Source organism: Chiloscyllium punctatum, chromosome 17 (genome assembly GCF_047496795.1).
Source record: "Chiloscyllium punctatum isolate Juve2018m chromosome 17, sChiPun1.3, whole genome shotgun sequence".
NCBI classification, from domain to species: Eukaryota; Metazoa; Chordata; class Chondrichthyes; order Orectolobiformes; family Hemiscylliidae; genus Chiloscyllium; species Chiloscyllium punctatum.
Window position 1 is genome coordinate 84,517,328 of NC_092755.1, and position 21,918 is coordinate 84,539,245.

A 21,918-nucleotide genomic window follows, 5' to 3' on the forward strand; every position below is an offset into this window, starting at 1 on the left:
TGATCAGAGTGTGTGACTTTCCTGTAGAGAATGGTCTGCCGCTCTCCATTGGCTTTTTGTTCTACTGTGACATCCAGGAAGGGGATTCTGTTGTTGTTCTCTTCCTCTTTGGTGAACTTTATACCGGTAAGGATTTTGTTTGTGTTTGTGGGTTTCTTCTAATTTTTTGCATTTCGTGATGACAAAGGTGTCATCCGTATAGTGGACCCAAAGCTTGGTTTGGGTCGTGGAAGAAACGGAGATGACGACCAGACTACTCCAACCCCTAGGCATCATGGGAGCCCACAAACCTACCACCACATTGAAACAGCTCCTGATAAATTTAAAGAACACCGTACCAACAACCAGCAGAACGAACATTACATACATAATACCCTGCAAGGACTGCAACAAACATTACATTGGACAAACAGGCAGGAAACTAGCCACCAGGATACATATGCACCAATCGCCACCAAAAGACATGACCAACTATTACTGTTATCTGTATACAGAGATGAAGAGGGACACCAGTTCAACTGGGACAATACATCCATCCTGGGACAGACTAAACAAAGTCATGCAAGGGAATTCCTAGAGGCCTAGCATTCAAACCGGAACTCCAATAATAAACACATCGATTTGGACCTTGTTTTCCAACCCCTCAGAAACAGGACCGAAAGTGATATCACCTACCACAACAGACCGAGACAGATAAATAGCAAGTGGGACAGAACACCAGCGCTTCACCGGCGGCACTCTGATGATGTTACCTAGCATGGTGATGAAACGTCTGAGAACAAATCTACCAGCTCAGCAAGTAAATTTACAACCTGATCCACAAACTGAGCTACAAATCTTCTCCAAAATCTCAAACATATCAAACTGTCTCAAATGATAACAGCAAAATTACTAGTAATGTTTGGGTTCACCGGAATTTCACTTCACTTGGACAGAAGCTGCATATCTGCTATGAATACTGGTGGTAGATGTGACTTAAGCTGAATCAATTCACCAGCTTCAAAATGGTTGTTCTCAGGGGACCTGTTGTTTCCTTCAAGACCACTGTCATTCCCTCCTTCTTAGTACAGATCATCGTTCTAAGTTGAGACTAAATTATTGCAGTAAGGCAACTGTGAATGTGAACATGATCATTGACTCACACTGCCTTACACTCATGGCATAGCATGACCCGAGGACATTGCAATTTGACTTTCTTGTGATCTGGAGTGGAGAGTTAAGTCTTTCAAAAATTCTGACAAGGTAGACCTAGCAATGAGACTAGATTTGATTTCTTAAACCACTTTATATCAGAGTAAAGTAAATATATAGAACAGTTGTTGAAATCAAAGAGACTGAATTTACAAGTCTACAACACAAAATAATGCAGATGTCTTGTTCCCCAATACAAGCCATCTGCTTTGTTTTGCACTGTGGACTAGTAAATTCAGGCTCTTTGATTTCAACAAGATGGCTTCTAATGATCCTTCATCATTTCTACCTTCTTCACATCAACATATGTGAGCCCCTGTGCTTTTAAAAAACATCCTGCCCTGCGCCTGCAGTGCTTTAATCCTTACTATTCAGAGATGAAGAGGAAAGGTCCTTCAAATCCTTGCCAAGTACCTGAAAGTATCACAATGGGTATGTGGTGTCTAGCCTATCAAGAAGGCAAGTTCAATCCGTATCCAATTGGGACATGGCAGTAAAGTGGCACATTAGAATCTTAATAGCCATTGTCTACAGCCCTTTTTATTAAACCTTTGAGAAAATTCTGCAATTTAAAACACATTTAAAAGTAACTCTTCTCAAATCCCCACTCTAAAATTATCAAAGAACAAACGTGTGTTTTTAAATTGGGTTCAAAAACGAAAACATACTTTGAGAAACATTTTTTGACCCAGACATTATTTACGAACTGTTCATAAAAATATCTTGTGCATTTAACATTAATTTCACTCTAAAAAGCAAATTATATCAATGAGAAAAATAAAGAGATCACATACACGACTCAGTACTTTTCTAATCAATTCACAGAATGTGAGCATTAATGGCAAAGATAGTATTTATTGCCTATCCCTAATTGCCCCGAGCTGAATGGCTCACTAAGTTGTTTCAGAGGCCAAGTAAGAATCAACCACATTACTATTAGCCTTAATCAAATAAACCAGAGCTGGTAAGGACTACAGATTTCCTTTGCTAAAGGACTTTAGTAAACCTGATGGATTTTTATGACAATCCAGAGGTTTATGGCCACCTTAGGGATAGTAGATTTTTATTCCAGATAAATTGATTAATTAAATTTCCCAGTTGCCATGGTAAAATGATAACTCATGTTTCTAGGTCATTAGTCCAGGCAGCACAATTACAAGTCGGGGCCTCTGGATTATTAGTCTAAGTATTAGAATTATTGGTCCAGTAATATGACCACCAAATTCCTGTTCCCTTCTTGCAAATAACACCATTAGTAATTATCCCAATTATTTATTTTCAGTGACATGAAAATTACTTTGTCACTTCAGAATTTAATATTTATTTTTTTCAGTCTTTTTTAGCAGGGCTTGCTCATGTCATATTTCACGTCACTGACCAGATGTTGGATGAGTGACTTATCCTAATAGAATGGAAGGTATGAAATGCTGAAGGTTGCAATGGGTTGATCTGATCTTTAGTTTTCCCTCCCTCTGGGAAAATACCTAATTTTCTTTCCTGGTCTGATTCCAGAGAGCCAAGTGCAACAATCCATTAATTTATAAATTATTCAACAACAAAACCACAGGATACTAGAATAAACTGGAGTATTCAGTTTGACATCCAGACTGATTTTAGAGATTGGCTGTTGAAGAAATTGCCTTCTTTTTATTTCCATTGGTATGTGCTTTCATCCAGGGGTAATTAGATAGAGTTGTTGGTAATGAGACAGAGTGATCCCTAATGTATCCTGGAGCTTAAGAAAGTCAGAAAACCCAAAAAACATGATGTCTGTTTTGTCATGACAACAGATCATCACCTCAGATTACCTACAGATATAGTGAACTTTTAATTACAACTTGTGATTTTTGAAATAGAACATAGAGTGAAAAGATGACTGTAAATGTAAATTCAGTGACACTTGCTCAATGGTGTGCAAATTCATGAACAGTCTGAGGGCTGTTATGTTTGGCCTTGCAAAGTGTCTATGCTACCTTAACTTGCCTTTCCAGAATAATTTATCACAAAAGTTTGAGCAACACAGTTAGCTAGCTGGTTAATCCTATTATTTTGCAAGAGCAACATCATTAAAAGGATATTGCTGTCATGTCAAAAAGATGGATGTTGTGAAACTTGAAAGGGTTCAGAAAAGATTTACAAGAATGTTGGCAGGGTTGGAGGGTTTGTGTTATAGGGAGAGGCTGAATAGGCTGGGGCTGTTTTCCCTGGGACAATGGAAGCTGAGGGGTTTATAGAGGTTTATAAAATCATGAAGGACATGGATAGGGTAAATTGACATGTTATTTTTCCTGGGGTAGTCCAGAACTAGAGGGCATAGTTTTAAGTGAGAGGAGAAACATTTAAAAGGGACCTAAGGGGCAACCTTTGCACGCAGAGGTGGTGCGAGTAAGGAATGAGCTGCCAGAGCAAGTGGTAGAGGCTGGCGCAATTATAACATTTCAAAGGCATCTGGATGGGTATTTGAATAAGAAGGATTAAGAGGGATATGGGCAAAATGCTATCAAGTGGGACTATTAGATTAGTATATCTGGTTGACGTGGATGAGTTGGACCGAAGCTTGTTTCCGTGCTGTACATCTCTTTGACTATGTACTACCCAGTACAGAATTTAGTAGTGTGGTATTTGAAGTTCAGCACATATATGTTTTCAGATAATATAGGCACAATGTTCCACAGACTGGCAGATCATGATAAAACAACATATTCCTTTTCAAAAGCAGAAACTGCTAGCAAAACACAGGTGTGACAGCACCTGCAGAGAGAAAGCAGCGTTAATATTTTGGGTCGAGTGACCCTTCTTCAGAAGTTCCAATACTGCCAGACCAACTGTTTTCTATTTCTGTTTTTCTTTCTGATTTCCAGCATTAGCAATTCTTTGTTTTTGTTTTAAAGCATATTCCTTTTGCTATTTCAAACATGAAAAGGTACTACCTATATCCAACCAGCCAATGCATGCAAAACCCGTACAGAGAGTCCAACATTAGATGTGATTCTGCAATTGGGCAGTATTTGCAGGATAAATTTAAACAATGCCTGGGAGTTAACTGTCAATCATTATTTTTTTTAAGATTACTTACAGTGTGGAAACAGGCACTTCGGCCCAACAAGTCCACACTGACCCTCTGAAACACAACCAACCCAGACCCATTCCCCTACACTTAACCCTTCACCTAACACTATGGGCAATTTAGCATGGCCAATTCACCTAACCTGCACATTTCTGGATTGTGGGAGGAAACCGGAGCACCCGGAGGAAACCCACGCAGGCACGGGGAGAATGTGCAAACTCCACACAATCAGTTGCCTGAGTGGGAATTGAACCCGGGTCTCTGGCGCTATGAGGCAGCAGTGCTAACCACTGTGCCACCGTGCTGCCCACTAGGCATCATCTCTACCTCTCAGAGTCCACTTGCTAATGAATCAGCACTTTCCTCTCAAACAATATAATTGTTAGTTTTCCCCTTAAATTGTTATTCGACAATAGACGATAGGTGCAGGAGTAGGCCATTCTGCCCTTCGAGCCTGCACCACCATTCAATATGATCATGGCTGATCATCCTTAATCAGTATCCTGTTCCTGCCTTATCTCCAAACCCTTGATTCCACTATCCTTGAGCGCTCTATCCAATCTTTCTTAAATGAATCCAGAGACTGGGCTCCACTGCCCTCTGGGGCAGAGCATTCCACACAGCCACCACTCTCTGGGTGAAGAAGTTTCTCCTCATCTCTGTCATAAATGGTCTACCCCATATTTTTAAGCTGTGTTCTCTGGTTCGGCACTCAGCCATCAGCGGAAACAGGTTTCCTGCCTCCAGAGTGTCCAATCCTTTAATAATCTTATATGTCTCAATCAGATCCTCTCTCAGTTTTCTATACTCAAGGGTATACAAGCCCAGACGCTCCAGTCTTTCAGCGTAAGGTAGTCCCGCCATTCCAGGAATTGACCTCGTGAACCTACGCTGCACTTCCTCAATAGCCAGAATGTCTTTCCTCAAATTTGGAGACCAGAACTGCACACAACACTCCAGTTGTGGTCTCACCAGGGCCCTGTACAGCTGCAGAAGAACCTCTTTGCTTCTATACTCAATCCCTCTTGTTATGAAGGCCAGAGTGCTATTAGCCTTCTTCATCACCTGCTGTACCTGCATGCTTACCTTCATTGACTGGTGTACAAGAACACCCAGATCTCTTTGTACTGCCCCTTTACCTAAATTGATTCCATTTAGGTAGTTATCTGCCTTCCTGTTCTTACCACCAAAGTGGATAACCACACAATTATCCACATTAAACTGCATCTGCCATGCATCTGACCACTCACCTAACCTGTCCAGGTCACCCTGTAATCTCCTAACATCCTCCTCACATTTCACCCTGCCATCCAGCTTAGTATCATCAGCAAATTTGCTAATGTTATTACTAATACTATCTTCTATATCATTAATACATCTTGTAAAAAGCTGCGGTCCCAGCACTGATCCCTGCGGTACCCCACTGGTCACTGCCTGCCATTCCGAAATGGAGCCGTTTATCACTACTCTTTGTTTCCTGTCAGCCAACCAACTTTCAATCCAAGTTAGTACTTTGCCCCCAATACCATGCGCCCTAACTTTGCTCACTAACCTCCGATGTGGGACTTTATCAAAAGCTTTCTGAAAGTCCAGGTACATTACATCTACTGGATCTCCCTCGTCCATCTTCAGAGTTACATCCTCAAAATATTCCAGAAGATTAGTCAAGCATGATTTCCCCTTCATAAATCCATGCTGACTCTGACCTATCCTGTTACTACTATCCAGATGTGTCGTAATTTCATCCTTTATAATAGACTCCAGCATCTGTCCCACCACTGAGGTCAGACTAACTAGTCTATCGTTTCCTGCATTCTCTCTCCCACCTTTCCCCTCCAATCCGCAGTAACTGACCCCGAATCTATCGAACTCTGGAAAATAATCACCAAAGCATCCACGATTTCTTGAGCCACCTCCTTCAGTACCCTGGGATGTAGACCATCAGGCCCCGGGGACTTATCAACCTTCAGACCTAACAGTCTCTCCAACACCAATTCCTGGCAAATATAAATTCCCTTAGGTTCAGGTCCTTCAGCCACTGTTACCTCAGGGAGATTGCTTGTGTCTTCTTGTGAATTGTGCTCAGGAGTGCCAGATAAAAGTTTTGACTCTTCTTACACAAAGTCATGATTTGGAGATGCTGGTATTAGACTGGGGTGTACACAGTTAAAAATCACACAACACCAGGTTATAGTCCAACAGGTTTAATTGGAAGCACACTAGCTTTCGGAGTGCCGCTCCTTACTCAGGTGATTGTGGAGGACACAATTCTAAGGCACAGAATTTATAGCAAAAATTTACAGTGTGATGTAACTAAAATTATACATTGAAAAATACCTCAATTGTCTATTGAGTCTTTCATCTGTTCTAATACCATGATAGTTTCACTTCTTTCATGTGTAAATCACAAAACCTTTTTTTAAAAGTTGCATTCTCAGGTTAACTGTAAAAATTGGTGTTAGCTAGACATATTGTTGTATAACTCTATGATTCTATGTACTATTATACTGTAAAGTGACATATTTATTTTCCTATTATTTCCCAAGTTGTTATCTCCCCTGGAGGAGTTGGTTAGACAGGAGTCCAACAAGAATGATCCGACTACTGTCATTTTTTTTCCCTGAGATTCTTATACATTTGATGCAACTACAATAAGCCAATCTATGATCAACCAAAGTTTTATTGAGAAAGTATAAGCTTTGGAGGATCACTTAACACTCTTTGCAATGTCTATGAAGTGTGTTAAGAGAAGCTCTCTAAACAAAGGACCAGTCCTTCCTTTATAAAAATCTTTACATTACAGTCAGTAACGCCTACAAGATGACCCACAGCACCCCACAGTCACATGCCACCCAAGACACAATGTAGTGGTCACACCATTTCCAGAAACAATGTTATGTAAATCATCCCTAGATGGCCAGATCTGTTTTAAATTGTTTTTTTTTAAACTGCAGGGAGTAGTTAGAATTTTAATTACAATGTTCTTATTGATTCTGAATAGGAGATGATAATGTAAATTTTACTCTGAATAACGAGGAAATGGCCATGCAAATGGTTCTGAATGGCAAGAGATGGGAATGTAAATTCCTTACATTTTACCTGCAAGACAGAGACATGCCACCCGATAACGGAGGCATACCACCTGACCCTTAGGACATCCAATTTCTTGCAGGCCAGCAGAACAAATTAACCCCATAACATCTCACTACTGAAAGAAAGAACATGATACTAGTTTGGATCAATCTCATGTCCATTTAGCATAAAGTGAACTTGTCATAGAATAAAAGTGGAGAACGGACACACCGCAAGAGGCATATCAAGGTGGCTTACTGCAGGTCCTACTCTCCTGCTCTGTTCCTGTAATCCTGAAAACATTCCTGCTTTCCTTCTATACCACTGTATGTTTCTCAAATATATATTCAAATAGTTTAATGGTATGAATCAAACTGTGCCTTTGGAAAACTGACAGAAATTCACTCTCACCCATCACAAGTAAATTTTGTCAACTTTGAACCTTCTGATGCCATCTATTAGAACTAACTTTTGCTGTGTTGGAGAGAAAATCACAACCATTTTGGTGAGATCATGATGGGGGAGAGAGAGAAATCATCTAAAAACATAATTTGGCATTATTTTTCAAAATAACTTTCAATGGATGATCAACCAGTATGTTTCTGAGTTCTGAAAAATAGGCCAAAACATTTTAATACTGACAACTTTGCGTGGACTTGCACCTAAGCTATTGAGAAGACAAGTAACTTGTTCTCAATGTTTTGGGAGATTTCAACATTTTAAAACTGTTATAAGACTACAAGTTGTTGTTAGGGGCCTTATGTTACCCATAAGACTATGTAAGTATTCCCCAGGCAGACATCTCCATTTGGACCTTCTGCCTTCAGAAAGGCACCACAGCCTCCAGAGTTGTTCAAGTCAGAAACCAAAAATAGTAGGAAACACCGAAATCTGAAAGGCAACAAAAAAGGGACTAGGCCCATCTTATGTAAGTTAGGAAGGGACTTGTTCATCAATTGTAACAATCTACCTCTGCAATGAGGTTTACAAGAGACCCAGGTGAAGTGAAGGGAAACTCAGTAATTGGCTATGTAAGTTGAAAGCAATTTGTTCCTTCCAAGCATGCTACACTTTGTCTCCATCATGTCCCAAGTTACTTATCAAAATTTCAATTTGGTGGCATTGCACAAGTTATTCCCGATGAGGCACATATGTGGCATAAAATTTGCTGTCAGTTACTTGGTGCATACAATAAAACTGACTTTTACAAAAAAACTAATGTTGGTAGACTTCCATTGGTTTTCCACGTGCCCGTAAGTCATAGTATTTCCTTCAAAAGGAAAATTTTTCATACGATAATACACACAGAGTAAGACAAACAATAGTTAAGGTCAATCATGCCTGTACCATTCAAGCTATTTTGGAGAATTGCAATTTAGCTTGATCATGTCCTTACCACTTAGAATATTACAGTCATTTTCCCAGAAATCTGCTGGCTTTGTTGGTCTTGAATAGTACTCATCCCGGTTTGCTGCTAGGATGAACCTACAAAAATAAAGTACAGAAATATACATGCATTTTGTTGCCAATGTAATCAAACTGTAATTGTGAAAATCAGCTTCATTCTCTCAAATACTTTAACTGGTGACACAGTGGCTCAGTGGTTAGCACTGCTGCCTTACAGCACCACGGTCACAGGTTCGATTCCACCCTCAGGCGACTATCTATGTGGAGTTTGCACATGCTCCCAGTGTCTGCGTGGGTTTTCTCTGGGTGCTCTGGTTTCCTCCCACAGTCCTAAGATGTGCAGGTCAGGTGAAGTAGTCATTCTAAATTGCCCATAGTGCTAATGTACCATACACATTATAGTGCCAGGTACATTAGTCAGAGGGAAATAGGTCTTGGTGGGTTATTCTTCGGAAGGTTGGTGTGGACTGGTTGGGCCGAAGGGCCTGTTTCCACACCGTAGGTAATCTAATATTAATAAAAAGAGAAAATAAACTGCATGCTCTTTTTATGTTACAAATGTAGGTACAACATTATAATTACTCTCCATCACAGCCTTTGAGGCAACGTATTGTTTGAAATTACTCCCTTTCTCAAGAATTCCAAAGAATCTAAGATTCAGATTCTGAGGTACTTTACGTTGTGCAACAACTGTTTTAGTGTGAGTAAATGAAACAGCCAATCTTCTCATGCCAAAATCAGGATGGTGGGGAGTGCTGGTGTTGGACTGAGGTGGACAAAGTTAAAAATCAGACAACACCAGGTCATAGTCCAACAAATTTATTTGAAAGTATAGGCAGACAATCCTTTATCCGAAATCTGAAAAGCTCCAAAGTCCGAAGGTTTAATTTGTGAAGTATTTTTCTCATTAACAAGGTTGTTAACCCAAGTCGACACCCACTCGATGCATGTCACTCAGATGCGATGTGGTGGGGTGTGGCCCAGCACCGACAGGCCTCGATTCTGTTTCAAGGCCCGGCTTTACTTGGTGAGTGTGTTCCTCCAGTAAATTTTTTAAAAATTTCACCAAACTGTCACTTATTCTGAAATTCGAAAAATTCTGAATTCCAAAAACCAGCTGGTCCCAAGCATTTTGGATAAAGGATTGTGCACTGTACTAGCTTTCAGAGCACTGCTCCTTCATCAAATAGCTGTGGAGCAGGATCATAAGACACAGAATTTATAGCAAAAGATTATACTGTCATGCAACTGAAACGATATATTGAACAAACCTAGATAGGGATATTGGAATAGTAGTCCAGATGCCTGGACTAATGCTTCAGAGATGAGAATTCAAATCCACCATAACAGTGGGGACATTTAATTTCAATTTATTAATAAATCTGGAATAAAATGCTAGTTTCATTAATAATGATCAGAAAACTCTTAGATTACAACGTACCAGGGTAGGAAATCTGTCAACCTTGACTGATACTCCCCATGGCTCAGATCCACAGCAATGTGGATTATTTTTAACTGCCCTTTGAAGTGCTTGAGCAAGCCATTTGGTTGTATGAAACTGCCACAGATGTGGGTGTACCTACTGTATACCATATGGGTTACAGTGACTGAAGAAGACAGCTCACTGCCTTTTTTCAAGGGCAACTATGAATCGGTAATAAATGCTAAGCTATCCAAGAATTTTTTTAAAAATCTGAGTAGACTGTCTGATACTCGAAGGGGCTGCATATGGAAAACATCTAGGATAAATTGTTATCCTACTAGTTCACAGTGAAAGAAAACTCCAAACTGCCAACACTTTACCAGATGCACAGCTGGGATTCAAGGAGGAAGTCTAGTATGGTTTCTTGGTAGTCACTGAATGGATGAGAACAGAAACCAGTTTTAGAAAGCTTTGGGTAATGATCCCATGTTTGGGAGCAGATGATGTTGGACCACACATGAGAGGTTTGGAGAGGTAATGACAGGAAGGCTGCGGAGAGATTGAGAAGGACAAGGAAAATAATGTACCACAGTAGCTCAAATACACAGAAGCTCTGAAGCATACATGAATAACACATTACAAATTTAAATAAAACAAAGAACAGCAGATGTGGTAATCTGAAACAAAAAAGAAATTACTGAAAAAACTCACATCTGGTAGCATCTGTGGACAGAAAACAGAGTTAATATTTCAAGTTCAGAACAAGTTCTTCAGAAACAGGTTCTCTTCTGCTTTCTCAGTTTCTCCAGCAATTTCTGTTTTTATCAAATGCTAATTCTGTTACCTTGCATAAATTTGAGGTCTTATAATGGTTAAAAAGCATGATGCATTGCATATAACTCAAAATCTAAGCCTACAGATGAGTCGAAATGAGCGTGATGACAGGAAAAAAAATTCAAGTCCAACAACTATCAATTATTACGTGGTGAGAGTTGTATACTGCAGACTCAGAAGCTGCTTTTTGCATTCTTAGACTGCTACTTCATTAAATTCATCACAGCTAATAGTAATCCAAAATGATTTTGACCCAAAGAATAAAAGGCAAAGCTCCTGACTAAATTCACTGAAGATCATACAGCTTAATAATGCATGGAAATTGAGAACAACTTTCCAAACACCATTTTAGTTTAGCAGTTATTTACTTCACATAAGTGGACGTGAAGGTTATTTGTGTGTATTTCATTTGTACCATAAAAACAAGATAAGAACAGGAAAATACACAAAGTCAAGAGACAAGAGGCGACAGGGTTAAAATTGAATCCTGGAACTGGGTTGTGGTTGTAAGATAGCTAGATGTGATTGCATTTTCTGCTAATCTAAGATCTTCCATATAATGAGCTTTAGATTTGAATTAATTATGTCCGAAGTACACTGTACAAAAGAGTTCTTAAGCTCAGCAGAACTGGCAGTTGTGACAGTCTCATCCAGAGAGTGCACAAAGGATACAGGAGGCCAAGGAGGAAATTGAAAGTCAAGTTGATCAGGTAGAGGAATCAGTCATTTGATGTGGTATTCCAGGTGCTTTAACTGAGATCAGCCTGACCTAGATGAGCTTAATTCTGCAAGTACATTGGTATTTAAATCATTAAATATTGAGCTTAACTATCTTGTTAATTACAAATAAATGTATTTTTTCCAAAAACAATGTAAATGGAAAACATTCAGAGAAGTGAAAATTCTACAATGGCATATTCAGTAATTGTGAAAAATATAGCCTTGCATTTTAATAACAATCGTACTTCTCCGCATTTAGCTCCTAACGTTGTTGTTTATTGCACTTGAATTCAACAACTTCAGATGATTATCCCTTCTCCACCCCTCTGTTTACATTCTGCTCTGTAATTTTATTTTTTTAAATGTATATTTCTTTCACTTCTGTACCTCTTACTTCTTGAGTGTATCTCTTTCTCTCGCTCCCTACTCTTTCATCACTTTTTTCCTCTCCTCTTCCCTCTTTGCTACCCTTCTCCCTGTTTTCCATTTTGCCTCTGTTTCATCCATCCCCCACATATTTTGTCACATAGGACTGGCTTCAGCCTTGGTCATTCACAGCTCCTAATCTTCCTATAATCTCTCTATGCACTGTCATTATCACCTCTTTATTGCTACCTTTGGTTCTGGAGCCATGACTCACATTCTCTCAGCCTAGTATAAATACCTCCCTATTTCTCCTTTTTTTTTTAGCTTTGACAAAGGGTCAGTTAGACTCGAAACGTCAGCTCTTTTCTCTCCTTACAGATGCTGCCAGACTTGCTGAGATTTTCCAGCATTTTCTTTTTTGGTTACGGAAAATTACAGACTGATTAGCCTAATCTCGGTCATGGGTAAGATCCTGGAATCCATCGTGAGGGATAAGATTTTTAAATACTTGGAAATGTATGGTAAAATAGGGCACAGTCAGCATAGTTTTATCAAGGGGAGGACATGCCTGACAAATCTGCTAGACGTCTTTGAGGAAGTAACAAGCAGGTTAGATCAAGGAGAGCCAATGAATGTTATCGACCTGAACTTCAAGAAGGCCTTTGACAAGGTGCCGCACAGGAGGCTACTGAGTAAGATAAGGGCCCACGGTGTTCGAGGCAAGGTGCTAACATAGATAAAAGCATGGCTATCAGGCAGAAAGCAGAGTGGGGATAAAAGGGTCCTTCTCGGGATGGCAGATGGTGACAAGTGGTGTTCTGCAAGGCTCAGTGTTGGGACTACAACTTTTCACTTCATACATTAACGATCTAGATGAAGGAACGGAGGGTATTCTGGCTAGGTTTGCAGGCAATACAAAGATAGGTAAGAGGGAGGGATAGCATTGAGGAGATGGGAGGCTGCAGACGGATTTGGACAGGTTAGGAGAGTGGGCAAAGAAGTGGCAGATGGAGTACAATGTGGGAAAGTGTGAGGTCAAGTCTGAGTTTGGTAGGAAGAATAGAAGCATAGACAGTTTTCTAAATGGGGAGAAAATTCAGAAGTCTGAAGTGCAAAGAGACTTGGGAGTTCTCGTCTAGGATTCTCTCAAGGTAAACTTACAGGTTGAATCAGTAGTTAGGAAGGCAAATACAATGACAGCATTTATTTTGAGAGGACTTGAATACAGAAGCAGGAATGTACTTCTGAGGCTTTATTAGTCTATGATCAGACCACATTTGGAATATTGTGCACAGTTTTGGGCCCCATATCTCAGGAAGGATGTTCAGAGGAGGTTCATGAGAATGGTCCCAAGATTGAAAAGCTTGACATAGGAGGAACATTTGTGGTCTCTGGGTCTATACCCGATGGAGTTTAGAATGACAAGGGTGATCCAACTGAAACATACAGAATACGGAGTAGCCTGGACAGAGTAGATGTTGTGGAGATGTTTCCACTGGTAGGAAAGACTAGGACTCAAGGGCACAGACTTAGAGTAAAGAGAAGACCTTTTACATCAGAGATAAGGAGAACTTCTTCAGCCAGAGGGTGGTGAATCAATGAAATTAATTGTCGCAAGAGGCTGTGGAGGCCAGGTCATTGAGTTTATTTAAGACTGAGATATATAGGTTCTTGAGTATCAAGGGGATCAAGGGTTATGGGGAAAAAGTGAGAGAATGGGGTTGAGAAACTTATAGCCATGACTGAATGATGGAGCAGACTCGATGGGGTGAATAACCTAACTTCTGCTCCTATGTCTTACAATCTTATGGTAAATTGGCAAGTGTTATTTTTGGTGACTTTCATGGAAGGGTTTCACTCCATGAGACCTACTGAGTTTTCTCATGCTATTGTCCCAAACTCACTTCACTAGCCATGCACCATACCTCCATGGCACCCCGCTGGTCCCCTTCTCCCACAGGGGGTAGGCAGATGTTCTTGTCACGGGTAGGAAATGCCAGGTTTCCTGGTGCCAGTACCATACTTGAATCCCAGCCGTGCACCTGGTCAAGTGTTTGTAGTGTGGAATTGTCTTTCACCATGCTTGTAGTAGGATAAAATCACAATGTTTCTCAGGGTACAGATATGGTGTAGGTGCCGGGGCTAACGTTTCATTGCACAGATCACTGCACATCCCTGCAAAAAGGAATTCAGCAGAAAATTATCCAAAGCAGACATGTCATTGGGTGAACTGGACAGTCTTGATGATGTAGCAAATGTGTGGTCAGAAGCTCATTTTAGAGTCAAATATGACATCAACATTACAACTGATACAGTTCAGCCTCTGAAAATTCTCAGGGAGTGGGATGTAATAATTGGCTCTGGAATGGAATGTGTGATACAAACCAAAAAAAAAGAATCAATCTTCTGAATGTTTTGTTGGTTGTTCTGAATTGTTAGGGGACCATTAACCAAGATAAAAATATTGACAAATAAATGGATTTTTCAAAATTTATAAACTGTATCATAACTGATCTTGTCACTGAATCACTTAAGACCATAAGACATAGGAGCGGAAGTAAGGCCATTCGGCCCATCGAGTCCACTCCACCATTCAATCATGGCTGATGGCCATTTCAACTCCACTTACCTGCATTCTCCCTGTAGCCCTTAATTCCTTGTGACATCAAGGAATATTATTGAAATATTATTCAACAGCAAAGTTGAATGGAGACATTAGTCTTCCCACAACTTTAAACTGGTTAGTCTCTATGTTCCACAAGAACTTATTTTTCACCCAGATTGGTAAAAAATATATAAAAACTCCCATTCAGGAAGTCATCAGTGACAAAATCTCAAGTGACAATCTATTAATCATACCTGTGGAAAATCTTGTAAACAGAAATGTCTAAATCTTTTACATTTTATCAATTGTACAGCATGTCGTAAGGGAAGAAATAGCCTAGTGGTATTATCGCTAGACTGTTAAAGCAAAGACTCAGGAAATCCTCTAGGGAACTGGTTCGAATTCCACCATGATAGATGGTGGAATTTGAATTTAATAAAATATCTGGAATGAAGAGTCTAATAATGCCCATAAACCCATTGTCAATTGTTGGGAAAAATCCATCTGGTTCACTAATGCCCCGGAAGGCAGGAAATTGCCATTCTTATCTGATCTGGCCTACGTGTGACGGCAATGTGGTTGACTCTGAACTTAGGGATTGACAATAAATGCTGGCACAGCCAGAGACACCCATATCCTGTGAATGAATAATAAAAGAAATTCCCAGACCATGTAGCCTTGGACTTGGTCTCAGTTAAAAATTAAGTTTATATGAATTTACATTTATCTCTAGAGCCAGGAGTAAGGTACTTAACCCTCAAGATTGCCTTGCCATTCAATAAATCATGACTGATCTGCCCAGGCCTCAACGTCTCTTTTGTACCCCTCAGCATAGTCGTCAACTGCCTGATATTTCAAAAATCTACTTACCTCTTCTCTAACTACTTTCATGTTCTAGCCTACGCAACTCCCTGCGGTAGAGAATTCCAAAGATTCACTACCTCTGGGAGAAGAAATTCATTCGTATCTCAGTTTTAAATAAGTGTCCCTTTTTTCTGTGGCCTAGCTCAAGATCGTCTCATGAGCAGAAACATCTTTTCAACATCTACCCTGTCAAGCCTCCCCAGAATCTTGTATGCTTCAATAAGATCATCCTTCATACTTCCAAACGCTAATGAATAAAGGCCGAACCTGTTGATTCATTCTTGAGTATTCATTTGCTTCTTCTCAGGAATCAGCCGAGTGAATTCCTTTTGAACAGCCTCTGCTGGCAGGAAATTCATTTTAAAATATGGGGAGTGAAACTATACTTTTCCTTGAGGTGTGGTTTAGCTGTAACAAGGCTTTACATTTTTAAAAAATCTAACTCCTTAGCAATAAATTCCATTTTCTTTAATTACTTGCTGCACCTGCAAGAGTAACTTATTGTGTTTCAAACACAAGAACATCCAGATCCCTCTGTGTTGCATTTATTTGGAGTCTCTCACCAGTTAAATAAATTTCTGCCTTTTGATTCCTATTTTTGTTATTATCAGCAAACTTGGACATGTTACACACTGCTGCCTCCTCCAGGTAATTCATATATGTAGCAAATAAATGAGAGCTTGGGACTGATCTTTATGACACTCAACTAGTTATGTCTTTCCAACCTGAAATACTATGAAATATGTTCTTAAAACTGCCACTGCTTCTCCACTGACTTTTCCCTTTGACTGTTTTCCCAGCCACTTTACAAATTCTGTCTTCATACCTCTAAGTGCCCTTATTGAAGTTGAAGGACACTTGTTTGAAAGCCAAGTTTGCACACCCTCAAATTGAATTTGAATTTTACTGTGTTGTGATTGTCACTTCCTAGTGGATCTCTAACCATGTGGTTGCTTATTAATCCAACCTCATCACACATTACTTGATCTAAAATTGTCTGTTCCCTGGGAAGGTTGTGCAACATACTGTTCGAAGGAGCAAACCCTGATGTATTCGGCAAATTCATCTTCCATATCACTCTTGTCCAGCCAGCCACCGTGCAAATTAAAATCATCTATGATAATTGTCGTGCTCTTCTTATATCCCTCCATTATTTCTAGTATATGATTTATACTTTGTGCTATAGTAAGACAACTCATCGAGACCTATAGACAACTTCCACATGTCTTCTTACCTTTGCCAAACCTTACTTCCAGCCAAACTGATTCCATATCATGATCTAGTGGTGAGCAGCATCATTACTGCTCACCACTACGCTGATACTTTCCCTTCTTAACAAAGCTATCCCTTTTCCTTTTTGCCTATTCTTCCAGAACTTAGAATACTCTTGATTGTGGATTTCCCACTTCTGGTTCGCTAAAACCATGTCCCTGTAAGAGCAATAAAGTCACATTGACTTACTTCTATTTTTGCCATTGACCTATGTATCTTTTACAAATGCGGCAGGAATTCAGCTTTAAACTTTATTTACCATTATGACTCCCTCTCTCTGGTTTTAATTTCTATTTCACTCTTCAGTGCATAACTTTTATCCCTTGCTGTCACAGAGTATTGTTTGCCTCTTCACTAATCTGCACCTATGCTCTCTCATTTCTTTCTGATCTTTTAAAATTTGCCTTCAAATGAACAGACGCGCACGAGCGTGCGCGCGCACACTGTCCAACAGTATGGATTTCTCTTTCCCCAGTACTGTGCCAGTGCTCCATGAATCAGCAACCAAAACAAACAGTGCTCCATAAATCAGAACTCATTTCTCACATACCAATCTGCATGTGGCTCAGGTTGTAATCCAGTAATTTCGTTGTGTTTCTGCTTTTCATTCAACTCTGAGCTGTTTGCAATTCATCCTTCCTAGTGCTACCTATGTCATGTGGACCATGACAACTGGATCCTTCCACTCTCAGTCCAAGTTCCACTCCAGCCAAGAGATATTCTGAATCAGATAGGCAACACAATTTTCGGAACTCTACTACAGAGAACAGTATCTATTCCTCTAACAATGCAATCCCCAATGAATGCTACATTTCTCTTTTCTCCCCCATTTGAATGACATTCTGGACTGCAGTGCTGTGATGGTCAGTTTATGCATTCTCCCTGCAGACTGTGCCATCATCCACACCAAAACCAAGAACCTCATACTTATGAATAAGGCTGAGGCTCCTCCAAAGTTAAATTCTGGATCCCCAAACTCACCTCACTCACAGTCACACCCTCCTGTTCCTGACCACAGACCAACTCCAAGGGTTGCAAACATCTATTTCAACAATTTATCCATGGATGAGGATACAGCAATAAAACTTAAATCACTAATTCTGAGCAAACCAATCTGTCAAGAAAAAGAATGCAAACTTGACTAAATTTTTGACCTTAAAACACTGAATTACCGGAATTTGAGACGCATGTGAATGAAAGTCTGCAGTTTGGACTCTACAACTGCAAGGCTTGTGGGTTTATAACATTGAGGGTTTGCAGTTAGAATAGAGTACCTGTAAGCAGAAGCTGAATGGGGTTTAAACTGGAAGAAGATGATACACATGGAGACCTCAGGTTAACTTCACTTCTTCAGATCCAAGAGAAAGCTGGGATCACTGGCATGAGGCCTATGGATAAAAGATCCAAATTATAGTATTCAATCTTCATGATCTAGATAGATACAATTATCAATCACAGCATTAACTTCCAGATTTCTGTTGCCAGCCAAGCCTATGTGCACTATTAAGGCAACAATTTAAATTTGTACTTACTTTTTGATTTTATTATCGTGTAGTTTATGTCAAAATACAAGGCACAAAACAAAACACATTAAACTGTGGCTAAATTTTAGAATAATGGCAATGATTTGATTTTTGCTTCCATATATTAAAGATAAATGTGTCAGAAATGAAGTGTCAAGTCATTGATTCATTTTATATTCATTTATACTGGCTATGTCTGCAAGATACAGGAATCTTCATTCTAGCTTAGATGAAACGCAGTGTTCCAAGGAAGCATAGCTGAACATCTTGCTGCTCAGACTTTATTCATGTTCAATTTGGAAAAGTGGAGACAGACAAGTAAATGTATGGTGTAACTGAAAACCTGTGAATGGTTGTTGATTCAATCATCAAACAGAAGTCTCATGGCTTGGTTTCAGTATCTCTTGAAAAGGATGTTGCGCGTTTAGTACGCAAAAAAAACAGAATGTGAGTTATGTACAGTCTTCCCAGCAGTGGTTAGGACCAAGGACGCAAGATGTACCAGGAAATAGATAGGGCACGTCAGAAAGGCAAGGTCATGGTGATCATGGGGACTTAAATATGCAAATGGACTGGGTGAATAATATTGCTGGTAGATCCAAAGAAAAGGAATTCATGGAATACTTACAGGATGGATTTTTGGAACAGCTTGTGATGAAGCCCACAAGGGAGCAGGCTATTCTGGACTTAGTGTTATGTAATGAGCCAGACTTCATAAAAGATCTTAAAGTAAGGGAAAACTTAGGAGGCAGCGATCATAATAAGGTAGAGTTCAGTCTGCAATTTGAAAGAGAGAAGGCAAAATTGGATGTAATGGTGTTACAGTTAAAGAAAGGTAATTACGGGAGAATGAGAGAGGAACTGACGAAAATTGACTGGAAGCAGAGCCTAGTAGGGAAGACAGTAGAGCAACAATGGCAGAAGTTTCTGGATGTAATTGAGGACACAGTACAGAGGTTCACAAAAGAAAAGAAAGATTATCCAAGGGGGGAATTAGATAGCAATGGCTGACAAAGGAAGTCAGGAAATATATCAAAGAAAAAGAGAGAGCCTATAAAGTGGCCAAGAGCACTGGGAAATCAGAAGATTGGGAAGGGTACAAAAACAAACAGAGGATAACAAAGAGAGAAATAAGGAAGGAGAGAATCAAATATGATGGTAAGCTAGCCAGTAATATTAGAAATAATAGTAAAAGTTTTTTTCAATACATAAGAAACAAACGAGAGGCAAAGGTAGAAATTGGACTGCGTCAAATTGATGCAGGAAGGCTAGTGATGGGAGATAAAGAAATAGCTGAAGAACTTACTCTTACTGAGACATATGTATCATTGATAGTCACAGGTGAGGTGCCTGAAGACTAGAGGTTGGCTAACGTGGTGGCACTGTTTAAGAAGAGTGGTCAGGACAAACCAGAGAACTACAGACCAGTGAGCCTGATGTTGGTGTTGGGCATGTTGTTGGATGGAATCCTGAGGGACATAATGTACATGTATTTGGAAAGGCAAGGACTGATTAGGGATAGTCAACATGGCTTTGTGCATGGGAAGTCATGTCTCACAAACTTAGTTGAGTTTTTTTGAAGAAGTAACAAAGAAGATTGATGAGGGCAGAATGGTGGATGTGATCTACATGGACTTCAGTAAGGAGTTCAACAAGGTTCCGCATGGAAGGATGATTAGCAAGGTTAGAGCTCATGGAATATAGGGAGAACTAGCCATTTGGATACAGAACCGCTGAAAGGTAGAAGACAGAGGGTGGTGGTGGAGGGTTGATTTTCAGACTGGAGACCTGTGACGAGTGGAGTGCCACAAGGATCGGTGCTGGGTTCACTACCTTTCGTCATTTATATAAATGATTTGAGTGCGAGCATAAGAGATATGGTTAGTAAGTTTGCAGATGACACCTAAATTGCAGGTGTAGTGGACAGTGAAGAAGGTTACCTTGGATTGCAACGGGATCTTGATCAGATGGGCTGAGAAGTGGCAGATGGAGTTTAATTCAGATAAATGCGAGGTGCTGCATTTTAGGAAAGCAAATCTTAGCAGCGCTTATACACTTCATGGTAAGGTCCCGGGGAATGTCGCTGAACATAGACCTTGGAGTGCAGGTTCATAGCTCCTTGAAAGTGGAGTCGCAGGTAGATAGGATAGTGAAGTGCGTGTTTGGTATGCTTTCCTTTATTGGTCAGAGTATTGAGTACAGGAGTTGGGAGGTCATGTTGCAGCTGTACCGGATGTTGGTTCGGCCACTGATGGAATATTGCGTACAATTCTGGTCTCCTTCCTATCAGAAAGATGTTGTGAAACTTGAAAGGGTTCAGAAAAGATTTACAATAATGTTGCCAGAGTTGGAGGATTTGAGCTATAGGGAGAGGCTGAACAGGCTGGAGCTGTTTTCCCTGGAGCTTTGGAGGTTGAGGGGGGACATTATAGAGGCTTATAAAATCATGAGGGGCATGGATAGAGTAAATTTCCCTGAGGTGGGTGAGTCCAGAACTAGAGGGCACAGGTTTAGGGTGAGAGGGGAAAGATTTAAATGAGAACGAAGGGGCAACCCTTCCATGCAGAGGATGGTAGGTGTATGGAATGAGTTGCCCGAGGAAGTGGTGGAGGCTAGTACAATTGCAACATTTAAAAGGCATCTGGATGCATATGAATAGGAAGGGTTTGCAGGGATATGGGCTGGGTGCTGGCAGATGGGACTAGATTGGTTTGGGATATCTGGTCAGCATGGACAAGTTGGAATGAAGGGTCTGTTTCCATGCCGTACATCTCTATGACTATAACTTAATAAGTACTTTGTGTCAGTCTTCACAGAGGAAGACATGAATAATATCCCAACAATTAAGGAGAGTCATGGGGCAGAGTTGAGTATGGTAGCCATTACAAAAGAGAAAGTGCAAGAAACGCTAAAAGGTATAAAAATTGATAAATCTTCTGGCCCTGATGGACTACATCCTAGAGTTCTGAGGGAGGTGACTGTGGAAATAGCGGAGGCGCTGACTGTGATCTTTCAAAAAATCACTGGAGTCAGGGAAAGTCTCAGATGATTGGAAAATTGCTGTTGTAACTCCCTTGTTCAAGAAAGGATCAAGACAGAAGATGGAAAATTAGCTTAACCTTAGTTGTAGGTAAAATTCTAGAATCTTTTGTTAAGGATGAGATTTCTAAATTCTTAGAAGTGTAGGGTAGGATTAGAACAGGTCAGCATTTAGTAAGGGGAGGTCGTGCCTGACAAACCTGTTAGAATTCTTTGAAGAGGTAACAAGTAGGTTAGACCAGGGAAACCCAGTGGATGTGGTCTATCTAGACTTCTAAAAGGCCTTCGATAAGGTGTCTCAAGGGAGGCTGCTGATTAAGGTGAGGACCCATAGTGTTCAAGGTGAGCTACTGGCATGGATTGAGGATTGGCTGTCTGACTGAAGGCAGAGAGTTGGGATAAAAGGTTCTTTTACAGAATGGCAGCTGGTGACAAGTGGTATCCTACAGGGTTCAGTGTTGGAATCATGGCTGTTCACTTTATATATTAATGATCTGGATGAAGGGACTGGGGGCATTCTGCTGAAGTTCACCGA

General features: G+C 40.2%; 1 protein-coding gene across 4 annotated transcripts in view; it reads right to left on the reverse strand.

The window, feature by feature from the left end:
• The window catches only part of tango2 (transport and golgi organization 2 homolog (Drosophila)), a 188,339-nt gene that overhangs the window by 73,716 nt on the left and 92,705 nt on the right, over positions 1-21,918 (reverse strand). For 2 of the 4 annotated variants that reach the window (XM_072587751.1, XM_072587750.1), the window contains exons 2-3: positions 18,096-18,209; positions 8,727-8,815 (exon numbers count right to left, since the gene is read on the reverse strand). In XM_072587751.1, coding sequence (XP_072443852.1) covers positions 8,727-8,815; positions 18,096-18,145 — 139 coding nt within the window. In that variant the 5' untranslated portion in view covers positions 18,146-18,209. Of the gene's footprint in view, positions 1-8,726; positions 8,816-14,005; positions 14,256-18,095; positions 18,210-21,918 lie in introns of those variants that run through there. The other 2 variants (XM_072587752.1, XM_072587753.1) reach the window with 2 other exon arrangements.